We start from the raw sequence: 15,179 nt of genomic DNA, 5'->3' as shown, positions 1-15,179 counted from the left end.
TTGCATGTAAGTTGCAAATTTTTTCAACTACAGTTCAGTAGTAGAGTAGTTTTTGTCTGGGTTACACTTATTGGGTGATAATTAGACTTTCTACCAACTACGATATGTCCAGTTAGGGTTGAAACTTACGCTACCAACCACTTGCAAACAATTACATTTCTAACATACACAATTGATATGTTGTATGGTCTCATCCAAAGCATTCCACTGCATCCGGAGTCTGTTTTACGTCACTGACCATCGCTCACGAAAAAAATACGTTCCTATGTACATTTATTGTTTTTGACTGATCACCATTAGTTTTAGCTCTTTATGTCATTATGTCCCTTCAACAAGTTATATTTACCACCAACGGTGTAGCTGTTAGTGTAATAAATTTTATTTAAAAGTTGCCAAACTGCACGCTAGAATGGACGATTTTCGAAGCTGGGTTTTAGTATCTACTACCACCCAGTGTGAGTGTGAGCCATACCATGCCAACTATAGGCTACGAAATAAGCGAAATAACGCATCACAAGAAATAAGCTAAAAACCAAGCACATGTAAATGGTAAAAAAGTGCGAGAGCAGTTATAAAGTCTGATGAGTCACCCGATTCGTCTGCTATCCGCCCATTGAAATGGATGGAAATGCGGTAATATTTTCCTATTCGAATGGCAGGAAGTATGCCTTTCTTACCCTAAAGTAAGAAATATGCATTTGGAATGGGGAGATGTTTACTTCGGCAGAAATATGGTTTGTGGGAAACCCCATTGCTGAAAGCAGGTCCATTGTAATGGGCGGAAAAATATACGAATGGGGTATACAAACCATACTTGTGCCCAAGTAAAATTCTACCCATTCCAAAGGCATATATCTTACTCTAGGGTAAGAAAGGCAAACTTTCAACCATTGGAATGGGAAAAATTCCCGTACTCTGGACCATTTTAATGGGCGGAAAATAGACGAATGGGGTGGATGAGTACACACACAAATGGAGCAATGCGCCGCGCCAATAAAAACAGACATCAACTCACGCACTCTGGACTAAATCACTGTACAATAATGCAGTAAACAAACAGTGCACGGACTCACTAAGATAAAAGCTCCATAACAATTTACGGGGTAGTAGATATGAAAATATACTCTAAATATTAATTAATCGCTTACACTGTAAACTAGTGCCTTACAAATTAGGTGATACAAGATTGAAATGCAGTGTTTATAAAACAGGTGCGTAAAAATATCCTGTGAAAGTAGGATCTGAATTGGATTATTATTTTACTTCAAGAAACTTAGCATTAAATGATCTTTTAACACAGAAGAATCATAGTTACTTTACAAAGGGACGTTATTCTACTTTTTCAGCTATGTAAAAGCATGAAGAGTGAATACTATGGCAAATCAACATCCCAAGTGCTAACACAGAAACGCACCATTGTATTCAATCACGTAAATTGCTATCTGGCATGCAGAGAAAAGTGGTTTTTATGTCATTAATTGTAAATATGAAAATTATCGAGTCGTTTGTAAGCAGTTTTGGGGATGAAAAATCAAAACGGTTTTGGACTCCACTTCTCAACGCAATCTTAAACAAGGTTTAGCACATTACACTGCAATAAGAATATAATAAATCGACGAACTTCATGATTATGTGTGGTTAAGCAGCCTCGAAAATCGGCATTGCCTGACCGCTAACATGACTTTTTGTACGGTTATGGCCTTACTACCCTTCTGAGAAGACTTGTTCGAACTTATAAAATTAAGATAATGCTTTAGGGACGGAGAACCACAAAACCTGTTGGTAACACTAGCATGTTATTGTTAAGTAACTTTGCTAGATGTACAGTATTTGCGATACTAAAAAGATGCTATGCAAATTCATCCTAAAACTTCGAAGATCTCAGATTAGGGTATCTTTGCAAACTTCTTCGTTAAACGTTGGCGCTTTCTCTCCACAGCCTTAGCTAATTCCTCTTTGATTTCCTGAAAAAACAATTTGCAAATGAAATGCTCAGATTGTTCAATTTTGCAATGTGTTATCTAAACTTAAACCAAATTATAAGGTTTTAGTAATTTATATTCTAAAACAGACACACTACATATTTCCTTTCTTTGTATTCTTTCTTGTAAAAAGTCAGTTGGTTTATCAAAACTGTTTATCTTCTTGCACATTACCATTAAGAGAATAGTCGTATTTGCTTTGCTACCATCACTCATCATTCACCACCAAGTGGAATTAATGACATTCATTTACCTCGATGTGCAAAGAAACATTGTAATACATCAATTCTTGAAGCTGGGCAAAGTGATAAGGCTCGTATTGGAAAATGAAACTTCCGAAGGCAGTTCCCTGGTCAAATACCGGGAAGTCGTTGAACTTTTTATGAGCATCTTTCTCTGTAAAAAGTCAAAGGCATACACTTGTTAATGTCAAAGCTATGCGGAGAAAAACGCCCGAATGTTTTAGCTAATTACTGTTACCAAGTTGAATTCAAAATAATGAACAAAAATATGAGAAAATATACTGGATGGTTTTTCGGTTGATCGAGGAACATAGTTCTCCAAATTTCTAAACTTTTTGTTGTTCAGTGTAAACCATAAAATGGTCGGGCAGTCATCGTCGTCACTTGCAAGCAATAAAAATTCCTTTGGTGGAGAGTTTTTCAACTTTGCGAAGTCTTCAAACGGAAATTTTAATCCATCCCTCCACGCTTGTGCCGCACTGGCAACTAAAGGCTGTAAGTAGAGACAACAGCGTCAGAAAACTTAATGACAAATGTTAACAGATAAAGACCTGTCTATCCTGTTCGGGTTCAGAATACTGTAGAGTGCAACCAGTTAGTCAGCAAAGTACTTCAGAAAAATAAATTTTTGCCTAGGGAAAACATTAATTTTCTACTGAAGTAGATATTATTCTAATTCTTCATATAGCCTATTGCACAGCAATACATCGCATCGCTTACATATGTAAATGTTTAATAAGCATATGAAATTTGCCAAAAGAGGCTGGGCTATGCTCAAGAATAAAGAACACATTGCAACAATACTAAAATCAGGTAGAGTCAGATTTGTGTGTATTTACATTAGGAGAAACACCTACCGGTATATGCGTGGGCGTGTGTATATATTAAACGGGTTATTATTTTTAGCACGTGTTTACTGCATGTCTTTTTCACCATGTATGTAATATTTTACGGTTGTAATTTTCTAGGGTTCATATTGCTGCATTCATAATAAATCGAAGTATTTTCCACAACGCGCGAAGGTAAGATTGTGACGTCATTAGTATACATGCAGTGTATATGGAATTATATTTTTAGGAATGTATTTCATTTTTACTTTTTGACTATACTCCTGTACATCGTTTTTAAGGTGTTTTTAGGGAACGAAACTGTCTCTTAAATTGCCCCAAGGTTTGTACCAAAATTTGTACTTTTGCAACTATTGCAAAAAATAGAAATTTGTCTTAAAAAGAGGCAGATTCTTAGAATTTATTTCGCGGTTTCTTTTAAATTGTATTTTCTTAATGGTCGCCAAAGTCAAATTTGAAAAAATGCTCCTGCACACGATATTAACGTCAGTGTGTGTTGATGTCCATGGAGTACGTACACTTATACATTGTAGATATATTCTATAGTAAACCTATATAACTGTTTTTTTATAATCAATCGACACATAGCACGGGAAGTCATGCATCATGGCACGCTTCTTCTCACCAAGGTATAAAACGCTGTCAACGATTAGAAAAATCTTGCACTCCCAATATGAGCTGATTAGGTTAATGCAATATCACGGCATAAAACCGAAACTGATTCCTTATGAATTGTCTGAATATTTCTCACGAATATAAAAATAATCCATATATAGTCGACGGAACATTAAACTATCAAAACATCAAATTTGTTTACAAACCTCGTAGTCAAACTCGCTATCAGATTGGTACGCGTTAAAATCCAATACAATGACTAAATCAGACATTCGCTGAGGTCGCAGCGCCAATTCTATTGGCACGTTTTTGTATATTCCTTAAAAAAAGTGTTAGTTAACTTATACTGTAAACGTTTAGGCTACTATAAACGAAAAAACTTACCGGCATCTGCAATAGAAATTACGTCTTTGGTGGTTGAAATCACGTGCATATCACGTTGCCTAAGTGAGCTGACAGCTTGCTGGCGTCGATCTATTCAAAACAACATGTTTTTAAAACAAGTAGCAAATAAGGCAGTGCAAATAAATAGTTATACTGGACTTTTATTTTCAAACTAGGATTAGTTAACATTATGAAGAACTGACAATCGCGAAGATGTATTTGTCCGCAAGGATTCAAGGAAAATCTTTTCAGGAAGTTACATCCCTTGGCAATATTCAACATTCTACCAGTTCGTCCAATTAAAGCTTGCCGGTTCGTTAAGAGAGATAATGACCTAACAAACACACATATTTTGTAAAAATGGTCATGTCAATATAAAAGTTTCGAATAATTATTTACCAGGCAGCGAAAAAATGTACCTCAGTTTGTTAGAAATCGTATGTAATGTTTCAGAGGGAGCTTGTTCTGTAAGCATCTCAGTTGTTTCTAGGTATAGAATATTCTCATATTAAAATATTACTTTAACCAATAAAGCTTGATTGTTTCAACGGTAGTAGTTTTTTAGCCGAAGGATAAGTCATTTAAGAATAAAGTTTGCTTTGTGAATATTGATTTAGTGTGTTGATTAATTCCTTGCTTCAGCTGAAACACAAATGTCAAAAATGCCTGTGCTAACTTTTTTGTGGACGACGATTTCGCGAAGGAGAATTTTTCGGACTCTCCTTTGGGCTTCCTTTAGGACTTCCTGTTAGACTTTTTATAGGACTCCGCTTGGGTGATCTTCTCCTTTCCTTTTGTGAATTAGTCGCATTTGTTTTAGAAGATGAGGATGATTGTGCATGTCGCCGAAATACTTCACGTGGTTCAGTTAAAGTCGGAATTGCTCTAAGTAAAAGTTAAAAAGACAGGTCAAAAGAACGTTACAGGATACTTTTGATAATGTATTATTATTACCATACATGTTTGTGACGAAACGGGAAAGTCCAGAAGTTGCTGGATTATTGGTTACTGGTTTCTTTAAAGCCGCTTTCGCCGCACGAATAGCTGCAAATACCCAAATGAGATTTCGTTACTTTCAAAACTATTCTTTATTTTTTGATTAGTTACACCTATTTCAACGAAATATAACTATTTCTTAAAATACCTTCTCTCTCTGCATCCGAGTCTTCAGAAACATCGGAGTCAATCTTCATAACAAATCATACATTACAAATAATGAATATAGAAATTACGAAAAGAGTAAGCTTTTGTTTCAACATAATGTTATACTGTATAGCAAATAGGTTGGCTTGAAACTGCGTGTCATAAACGGCTGAAAACTAATTATGTTCAGTTCTACAGTGGTAAATCTATAACACTCCCTTCAAAATGAACCGTCCCACTTTTGTGTTATATTGGTCTCAATATGCATATCTCGAAAGTTTTCCAAATTAAGAGAAAGTATATATTATTATGAGTATAATAGTTACGCTAGTAAGTAAAGTACCAGGATAAAGTTATTTTGCAAAAGTGTACATTTTTCCATACTGCGACGTTTTTCACACTTACAATTCAGTGGAAACGTCAAAAAAACCTTATATACGTGTATCTAAACAAACCAATCGCGAGAAACATTACCTCGACAGGCGGCTTTCTTTTGGTCGACTTTCTTTCATTTACTCTAACGTGATCTACATATTCAAAATTGATTGCCACAGTTGTATATAGTAAAACGATTATAGCAGCAACATTAAAAAATATATGTTTAAAAAGTAGCCTAACATTTCCTGTACCACATTGTTTGAGTTCATCACCCTCGCCTCCTCGTTCAAAGAAACTTGAAAGAAGTATGGAGAAAGCGCAACCATGCATAGCCTGGCAATAATGCAAAGGTATCTCCGGACGTTTGTTTATTAAGAATCCTTGATTCCAGAGCGATCCAAAATCTTCCGGCGGAATTCCTATTCCAAGTTCGGGGAAAGCAACCTCGAACGGAGAAGACTCAACAAAGACTATACAAATTAAAGTAATCATAAAATCAATTAGAATCGAAGAAAGGAGCGAAGTTGTAGAAGTACTAAACCAGTTATGTCCAACAAGCGGCCCAGTTAATAATTTTTCTTGTTTGCACATTCTTGGTAAAACGGCAACTGGAATTAATTTTTCCACGCAAATAGCAGTCGTCAAGACATTATTCGTCGATGGAAATTCACAAAAAACACATTGATTTTTTCTTAAAAGGACGTGTGTACAAAAATGCTGTGTCGAAGTCGAAATTGGCTTACATAAAGTGCCGTCTGAAAGTTGCAGACTTTTCCGAAAATATTATGTTGAATGGTTCTAGGTCGATTCAACCCACGGGCGATTTAACCCTTTTACAAAAACGTCTACGCAGTTTGTTATCAGGCGTTTGTTATAGTACTCTATAGCAGAATTGAAATGCTTTCATTAGCCCATACAGGCTAGCCTACTGTGACAGAATACTATGACCACCCATTACATCTTGGATAGCCTAGCGATACTAGATTATGCAATGCCAGTACAGCAATATAATACACCTATTTCACTAGTTACAAGTCCACACTGCCAAAAGAATACTCTGTTCGTCAGTCAGTTGAATCGTCCGACCACCATGTTCAATATAATCATGTGCAATAAGCTATTTAAACGCTCTCATTATAAAAACAAGATGCAATGTTTGGGTCAGTAAGGCATTTCGGTCGGACATAAACGTTTAGATGATTGACTGATTTCGACAAATTCCATTTGACACTGCACTGAACTAACCATGGAAACGAAACGCTTCCACTTTGCTTTTAACGTGCAATGCAGAAAATAAAGGCAGCGGCAAGTCACCATCACGTACATAGGGTTCAATGTTGCTCAGTTTGAAGTCCATGTTCTATTAATAGAAGTTACTCGGTCTCAAAAGGTTTAGTTATACCTGTAAAGTTTCGTGTTAGATTTATGTCAATTATATACAACGAACCTGTTTCCCTAAAAGAACTCTGCCCATCAAATAACCAGGAAAAAAATCGGTAAATGAATATGGCTGTTGGTGTTTCAGCTTGGTGTGTTTCAAATAGTGCCTGAAAAATAACAACAGATTGTCGAAACTTCCAGGCAGTACCAAGGTTCGACAAAATTGATTTTTATTCCAGTCATAAAAAAATGTTTTACAATCTTACTCAAACTGATGTATTTTGCGTGGATTGAACAAACCATTCATCACAGGTTTAGTGAAACGTTTTCGCAAGCGTTCATGAAAATTACTTTGCTTGCAAGAAGATATTCCTTCCATTGCATAGGCCGTTGATAGATACCTTGTTAGCGAAAGAACGTAAGATCGCCATACTCAAAACTAGCCTATGCCGATATAGAAAATAGCAACCTGAAACATGCACTTCAATAACTGCTTTTTTAATGTACCACATAGATCCAGATAGTCCACATAAGTAAGTTACAACATCCAGTAAACCAGCATCTTTCAATGCTTCGAGTGCACCGCTCATTCCAGTTGCTGCTCTATAACCCCCGCCAGATCCTACTATACTGACAACAGGGGTCTAAGACAACAAACAATTGCTGTTTAATATACAGTTAGTTGTTACTAGTATAGAAACGCACTTATTCAGATCTGCATTAATTGTTCATCATATCATCATCGATTGATCTTTGTTTCATGTATTTATACTTATAACTTATAAGTTATAAGTATACTTCTGCAATTGTTTGTGGTCCTCTTTTGTTCCCCAGGGTTTCTAACAGTGCATTGTAAACGTGCGGTAGACGTTTCTTGCGGTACGTTTTTTCCTTTGGATTTAATCCCAGCGAATAGCGAAAATCCGGTGACGACCTACAAGAGGCAAGTAAAAGTCACTGTGTTGAAATAGGCAATAGAATGTTTAAAAAAATGCATTTACCTCATCATTTTGCTGACTTCTAAGTCCAGCTCCCCGTGCTACACAGAAAGATGTGTTAATAACCTCTACGCACAGAAACTTTACGTGTAACCTAATTTCATGACATTGTCATATGCGTTTTTAAACAAAAGTAGTACCAGGACCATACTGTATGTTGATGACGTTTTCACACTTTTTTATGCACTCATACTTATCATATAATCTGCTTTTCTGCCCTGTAATATTTCTAAAATCACAAAGTAGCAGAAGTTGCCAAACAACGCTTTGCGACTCGCTATAGTGTGTCGTTTAAAGTCAGGGGGCAAGTCCAAAAACACGTTGACCTTAAATCAATGACTAGGTTTCAGTGAATTTACTGGTGAAATAATTTGTACTAATATGTAAGGGTTAATCAGTTATGGCTATAAATAAGTGGCAAAAATGCAAATTCATGGCTTATTTGTGAAGAATATGGCGGTTCCGATTACGTCACAAAAAAAGCAACAATATAGGGATGACTTAGGTATTTGGATCAAGTATGAGAAAATGTTTGCTGTGACGGACAAGTACATAGTAATGGGTATACTAAAGCATACTCAGAAGCTCACAACAGTAACATTTTGCGTTACATCAGCCCAAACTAGCTTACCCGTTGGTGTAGGCCTACTTGTACTGGTTAATCTAAATTCTAGCCTATAGCACCGTTCAATCTTGGCTGTTAGCTCTAGCCTTGTCCAGTACCGATAACTGCGGTAAAATGAAGACTGTTTTACTTGTTCATAACTCCTTAACCACTATATACTAGTACAAATCCTTTCACCAGTATGTTTACTGATAGCTACTCTTTGATTTAAGACTAACTTGTGTTTGAACTTACCACTCACTTTACCCAACACATGGCGGCTCGGAAGTTTTGATCACATTTACTTGACTGTGGTTGACTATATAGTAACCAAACAATTGTATACTCGCGTATGCGTGACGATATGTAGCTTAGATTAAACAATGCGATTTATGTGAATCGTTACACACAGTCAGACATTAAGTTTTGGGCCTAGTAAAGAACTGGGACGGAGTTTTGAAGTAATATTTTCCGAACAGACGATTTTGATATAGGCGTGAATTTTTTATGGTTTATATTTTATCCTAACTTGTAACGAGTCCAACGCGTAAAAACCACCGAATTAGGTTGCAATTTTTCGAAGTTTGAATCTTTAACAACCGTAACTTGTTACGGTGTCCATGCTACCGTTATGTGTGCATCTCATCTAACATTCCTCCGATGTGCTTCTGATAGCAACGCGCCAACGCCATAACCTACTCCTGAAGCGATCAAATGCTTTTTGTGCAGTTGCGAATAAATGACTTGCATGCATGAAACATTGCAAGCATATGGTAGTTAACAGATAGTTGTTTAGACAAAACATTCAGATTAAATCCATGTAGGAATTGCTGTTGATCTAGGCGTGTGAACTACACACGAGTATACGTAATAGCTTGTTGCTGTTTTAATACCACTTCGTGGTATTCTTTTAATATATAACGTTTTCATTGATGGTTCTTTATACGCAGTGCAAAGATAAAACTATATTATAATACAGTAATAAATTTCTATTAAAAGCACGTGGTAGTAATTTCATGAACAAGATTTTTGCGTCACTAACCTATACAAAACTCTTAAACCACTGGAGTAAACAATACTGCTTAAAATACGTATCTGTCATATGTTACGCACATTATTAAAGTCCAAAGTTTTCAATATAGACTCCCCCAAATTAAGTTTTGCGGCGTTAATAGTTTTCGTTCCAATGTAGTCGTCGTAAATGATATCTCGATCGTAAAGTTCTATCTAGAAAAATAAAAACCAGGAACTGTGTAACGTTTCAAATAAAATCAGAAAAAACGCAGTAACTTTATTAGCTTATATATTTTTAATCCTATCATTTAAAAAGTAATAAACTTGAAGAGCTTACTCATTTTTTTGCAATTATTTTATGACTTAATGACTTTTAGGACTTAATTTACAAAAAAATTAGTATTTTGGCAAACCAAATGCATTCGTGACAAACATATTGTGGGTTGTCGAAACGTGAATTTATGGGAGCCACTTCAGCGGTCACAAACGATCGAATTGCAGAATACACTATGGTACCTGCAGCAAATAAGACCCACTAATTTTAAATGCTCTTAAGGAGGCGTAAAACCCCAAAATTGTCTTAAAATCTTTGTTTGTTTTATTATACAGCGAATTTACTAAAAGATTGATTACTCGAAAACTCCTCCATGGGGCTCTCTGAAATTTTGCATGTCAATTTAGTATGCTTTAGTATTTAGGCTAGTAGCAAAGTTTTAATCATTGTTCTTTGATGGAATTTTATGGAATGGTAGTTCAAAGCATACTAAATTGACATGCAAAATTTCAGAGAGCTCCATGGAGGAGTTTTCGAGTAATCAGTCTTTTAGTAAATTCACTGTATAATAAAACAAACAAAGATTTTATGGCATTTTTTGGGGTTTGACGCCTCCTGAATAGATTCGGGATTCATTCGTGTCGGCCTATACATGGCATTCGGGTTCACCCACAAGAACCTGAAAAACCTTCCTCGCAGTACATCCCTAATATGAGTAAAATAGGTAAGAAGGACCACGTACAACACGCAACTTACTGACAGTCTCCAGCTGCTTCTGAAAATAACGGGAAGCCAATACGAGCATAGAGAAATAAGAAAATAATTAATTGGTTGTGTTTAAAATTCAGTCAAAATATTATTTTTAAACCACATGACCACAAACCAATGCATAAATTCAGTACTAAAGATGAAATGAGCCTAACGTAATAACCCAAAGTGGTGGCTTCACAAGCATCAAAATTTTATTTATGCATGTTACTAATTAGCCTACTGTGCACTATCCACAACTATAAGAAGCCTAACCGCCCAAAGTGGTTAAAATGCTACTACAACTACTTTTACTGGATGTTTTGGCATATTTGACTTCGGTAATCATACTGTATTCCAAATTAATTAATCATGATTAAACTGTTTTTGGGAAAATTTTAGAATTAGATATATAAAGTAGTCGAAACGCTGAAAATAACATATTACAAGTGTATTGTAACTGCAAAATTTTTATAAACTTAATTTCAAAATATTAGGATTGCAATTTGGCTTACAAGACAGCAAAATATGCGGCCTACCTGAATGATCAGCTCATCATTTGGATTTAAGTCTTTTGGGAGAACAAAACAAAACGATTCGTTAATTTCCGTAGTGGGACTGTCATCTTCGATAGTTACGGTGACGAATCTCCCACAATCAGGGAGGCTTGGAATACTAACTCGAAATTGTGGGTCAGGTATATCGACTAAAGTAAACATGTTTACTAACATCAGCGATATATTCGTGTATAAAAAGAAATGTGAAAGATGACTTACTTAGGTCTTGAAAGAAGTTTACGGACACATTTCGGCAACGCAGTAAGTTAATCGTCAACAATACAGTGGGGGAAAACGGCAGCTGAAAGCACAAACAAAATAATGATGCAATGCCCACGCTTTTTCTTGTAGTGTTTAGTAAAAAATCAGTTATTGCTACAAAACAAAAGCACCAAAACGTAATCAATGTTTGCAAGTATAACGTGCTCAAAGTGCTGTAGAGTCGATAACAAAATCGATAACGTTTATTGGTTCACCGGAGTCGAAGGAACTCAGTTGACAAAATTACATATAATGTCCATGCAAAAATCAGTCATAGGAAGTGTTTTCAGATTTCAGATCTTTTTTGCATGCCTAAGCTGAACTATAGCGATTCTTAAAACTCTGTATAGGAAGTTTGTTTGCGTTATCATTAAAGATTATTTTCAGGAAATTTGTCCCTGGGACACTTTTTTCTCCTGTTCCATCACATGCTGCGTATGGGATTCGCTATTTCAAAGTATTAGTAAACTGCTGACTGGCTTTCAGTCATCCCTTTCTTCTAACGGCATGGTTGGTAGATCGGAAAGATTTTAATATTGTGCTGATGTTCGCTACCAAGTCAGGATGCATGGCTGAAAAGTAATCCTGGGAAATGTATGACAATCTATGATTTGCCATCAGTAGCAAGAAAAGCTTTACCAAAAGCAAGCGCACTAACAAATATTATTAGTGGCTATAAGAAAGCTAGAATCGTGCCCTTCAATAGACATGCATTTGAAGAGCGCGGGTTTGTTCCAGCAATTGCCACCGACCGAAATGAGCCGAAAGTTGCTGCTGAAAGTGTTGAAAATGTGACTCTCTCTGTTGATGCCGTTGCACTCAGTGTCTCAAACTTGAACCTTCCATCAACCGTCACCTTTGACAGTGTTGGCACATCTTCAGCTGGTCATGTCGTCGAAGATTTTTCATCCTCCAGTTTAAGACCACTGCAAAAATCGCCTCCAGGAAGAGAAATGCGAAGCACTGCGCTATCTTAATCGACACCCCAGAAAAGGAAAGCAAATCCAAGAAAAAGCAGCAAGCGGAAAAGGAACGTTGGTTTGTGGTGAATGTTAAACTAATAGCCGCCCTAGTGAAGAGTGGGTACACTGAGGGTTTTCAAACTTACGGGTGCCACAACTGCACAAAGGAATAGACTAAAGTTTTAAATCAGTGTGCTATGTTTTTCACATTAACCGTCTTTTCGTGTGTCTTCAAAGCTTTGTTGTTCACTTTTTCCTTTCTATGTTAGTGCTTATGACTCTGCTGAGCATTTTGACTTCATTGCAATACGATTAGACATGAACTAATTGTATTTTATTTTCTTGTTGCAACTTATCCCGGGTACAGGGTAAAATGTAATACTCGACTGACATTTTTCAAACACCTGTCGCTCATCAACCATACATGATTTCGCAATTCATTGCTTTGCCAGCTACGCAGCAATGACCAAAGTGTAATTTGAGCCCCAAACCAATTTCTTAAAACGTCACTATTTTTTGCAAAGTCATATTTATTGAAAAATGTTGCAACTAGTCCCGGTCTCCCCTATTAAGTATGAATAAATTCTGGATCAGTCAGTAAGATCGCAAAGATAATACGCAAATGGGCTTGTGTATGTTTTTATTTCATTAAACGCTGTAGGCTACTATTACTTGGGCCTCGTTTTTGTACGCGCTATTTAAACCGCTTTTTGATTATGTATAAGTGGGACGACTTATCATCCAAGTTCAATTTCCAAAATTAAACGTTTGCTTTGAACAAGTTTAACACACTTAAGCTATACCAATAACGTTAGACTGGTTAATGTTCTGAGTGATTGGCTAGAAGGCTAATTTGGCGATAAACGAACATGGACAAACAATGAGCCAGACAGATAATAACTGATGTATTTACTACTATAATTACAGCACTTGCAACACGCACATTACATGACAACCTTCTTCGTGCCCGGCCTTTAGGTCTAACGTCAAACTGCGTGCAGACACTCAGAATATTCTTACTTTTTGATGGTAGAGTTACACAGTTTCTGTTATGCGACAATATTATAAACAATCCTAACATAAATTGCCAGCAGCATGCAAGGAATATTCCACGGGACATGGAACAAATTCCATGTTCACTGCCACATCTTATTCCATGAGATTTCCATTTTCATGGGCAACCTTGAGTATTTGTTTCAACGGGTAATAAACTGGTTTGTTTTTTAAAGTGAGTTCACACAAATGTTTTAGATCTAGAAAAGTTCCCAAAGTGCAAACCGCAAACGAATAATTGTACTGAAATGGGTGGATTCCGATACACACAAAACAGTGCTTTTAGAAATACGTCATATGAACATAACCAGTGAGCCAACAATTACTAATTTTGTGAGCATTTAATTACTGTGTTTTATTAGAAATAGATTTACCAGTTTTGTTTAAAAAATATTTTCATTTCTTTCCGGTTTATTAGCAAATGTTGGCTATTGGTTAATACATATATCTATAAAACAATTTTGATTTACATAAAAAATTGTAGTCATACGTAACATAAAAGTATTCTAAAAGTGGATGCATGGATAATAACATTGAGAAAACTTTTCAACTAAGCAAAATTTGCCAAACCACGTGTTAGAGTTCTTTGCAAATCAATTTCATTGTAAATTTTCATTATTGAATGTTTACGTTTTAATTAAAGCGCGTATGTATTGTCCTAATAATTGCGTACAACATGTTACACAATATTCTGTCGACGTCAATGTAGTAACACAGTGAAAATGAATATGTACAATGTTCAAAATGACAATCGTGCAAAATAACGTTTTGAAATTATAGCTATATATTTTGTTGAAAATAGCCGATAGGCTTATTTCAATGCTTCCATCATACCATATAAACGAGTAATTAGCAGGAGAGTCCAGTGCTTTTTACATTGAAACTGACTGGTATTATAGCGAAAGCTGAACTATGGAAGGGTTAACCGAAAGCTTTGTTAACCAAAAGACCTCGAACTGACACTGCGTTAGTTCATCCACGTTCTGTGCCACCACATTCAATACCTACTCTTGCCCAAATGTTTAAAACATTGAAACTGTTACTTGAGTAAGATATCGATTTGTGATGTTTTGCCTTTAGTTATATATTGCAATCATTACATAACCAAATATCTATCAAACACTTACCTTAATTTCGTCAAAAGCTTTCTGAAACTCATCTTCGGACAATTCGAATTCTTTTTGGTCAGTCATATCTATATCGCAACTATGTAACTTACAAGTTACAACCCGATAACTCTAGCAACAAACGCAAGTAATTGAAAGAACGATAATACACAGACTTACGGGTGTCACGAATATCCGGAGAGGGGATGTTGTTCTGCTGCACCGTCATACGCATACAATCTACTTTTAAACGGTAAAATAATGCGATGGTAGAATATCAATTCAACTTTTTAAACACCAACTTATGTTAATATACCGCTTTGTAAAAGACCTCATAAAAAGATTCGCTGGAATTGTATTCAGTAACCTGCAGCACCTAATCAGTAAATTAACTTATCCGCGTTTTCTCAGTAATGCTTGATATTTGTCGTGACCACTGCAGTGAAACATTTCCCATGGAAACCTTACAGGAAAAATGCTGAAAGTATGCTTTAGGCAGATGGTGGCGTGCTATCAAACTGCGTGCAGATAATGCAAAAACTACTTACCACTTTGTTATATTTAGAATGCCACCTGATAAGCTGGGGTGGGACTGTCCTTCAAAGATGTCAGACAGACTTATCCGAATTAG

The 15,179-nt window shown here is 36.0% G+C and overlaps 1 protein-coding gene across 2 annotated transcripts; it reads right to left on the bottom strand.

Moving 5' to 3' along the window:
- Window positions 1-357: 357 nt before the first annotated feature.
- Window positions 358-14,961, bottom strand: LOC143452879 (cytosolic phospholipase A2-like). Of its 2 annotated transcripts, XM_076954018.1 has the most exons (22): window positions 14,570-14,955; window positions 11,386-11,467; window positions 11,149-11,315; window positions 9,688-9,801; window positions 7,974-8,011; window positions 7,771-7,906; window positions 7,480-7,616; window positions 7,239-7,373; window positions 7,040-7,139; window positions 6,838-6,952; window positions 5,844-6,062; window positions 5,689-5,741; window positions 5,216-5,258; window positions 5,031-5,115; window positions 4,748-4,956; window positions 4,491-4,557; window positions 4,275-4,405; window positions 4,072-4,161; window positions 3,894-4,006; window positions 2,507-2,717; window positions 2,236-2,378; window positions 358-1,964 (listed from the first exon to the last, which is right to left on the bottom strand). In XM_076954018.1, the coding sequence occupies exons 1-22, from the start codon at window positions 14,633-14,635 to the stop codon at window positions 1,887-1,889; spliced, it is 2,532 nt and encodes an 843-aa protein (XP_076810133.1). In that variant the 5' UTR covers window positions 14,636-14,955; the 3' UTR covers window positions 358-1,886. The 2 variants fall into 2 exon arrangements, with proteins under 2 accessions (XP_076810133.1, XP_076810134.1); XM_076954019.1 differs by lacking the exons at window positions 358-1,964; window positions 2,236-2,378; window positions 3,894-4,006 and having other exon boundaries at window positions 2,513-2,717; window positions 14,570-14,961.
- Window positions 14,962-15,179: the final 218 nt, after the last annotated feature.

The sequence above is a fragment of the Clavelina lepadiformis genome, chromosome 4, assembly GCF_947623445.1.
Source record: "Clavelina lepadiformis chromosome 4, kaClaLepa1.1, whole genome shotgun sequence".
Lineage (NCBI taxonomy): Eukaryota > Metazoa > Chordata > Ascidiacea > Aplousobranchia > Clavelinidae > Clavelina > Clavelina lepadiformis.
The sequence above is the reverse complement of the archived record's forward strand: the minus strand, read 5'-3'. Positions and strand labels throughout refer to the sequence as shown.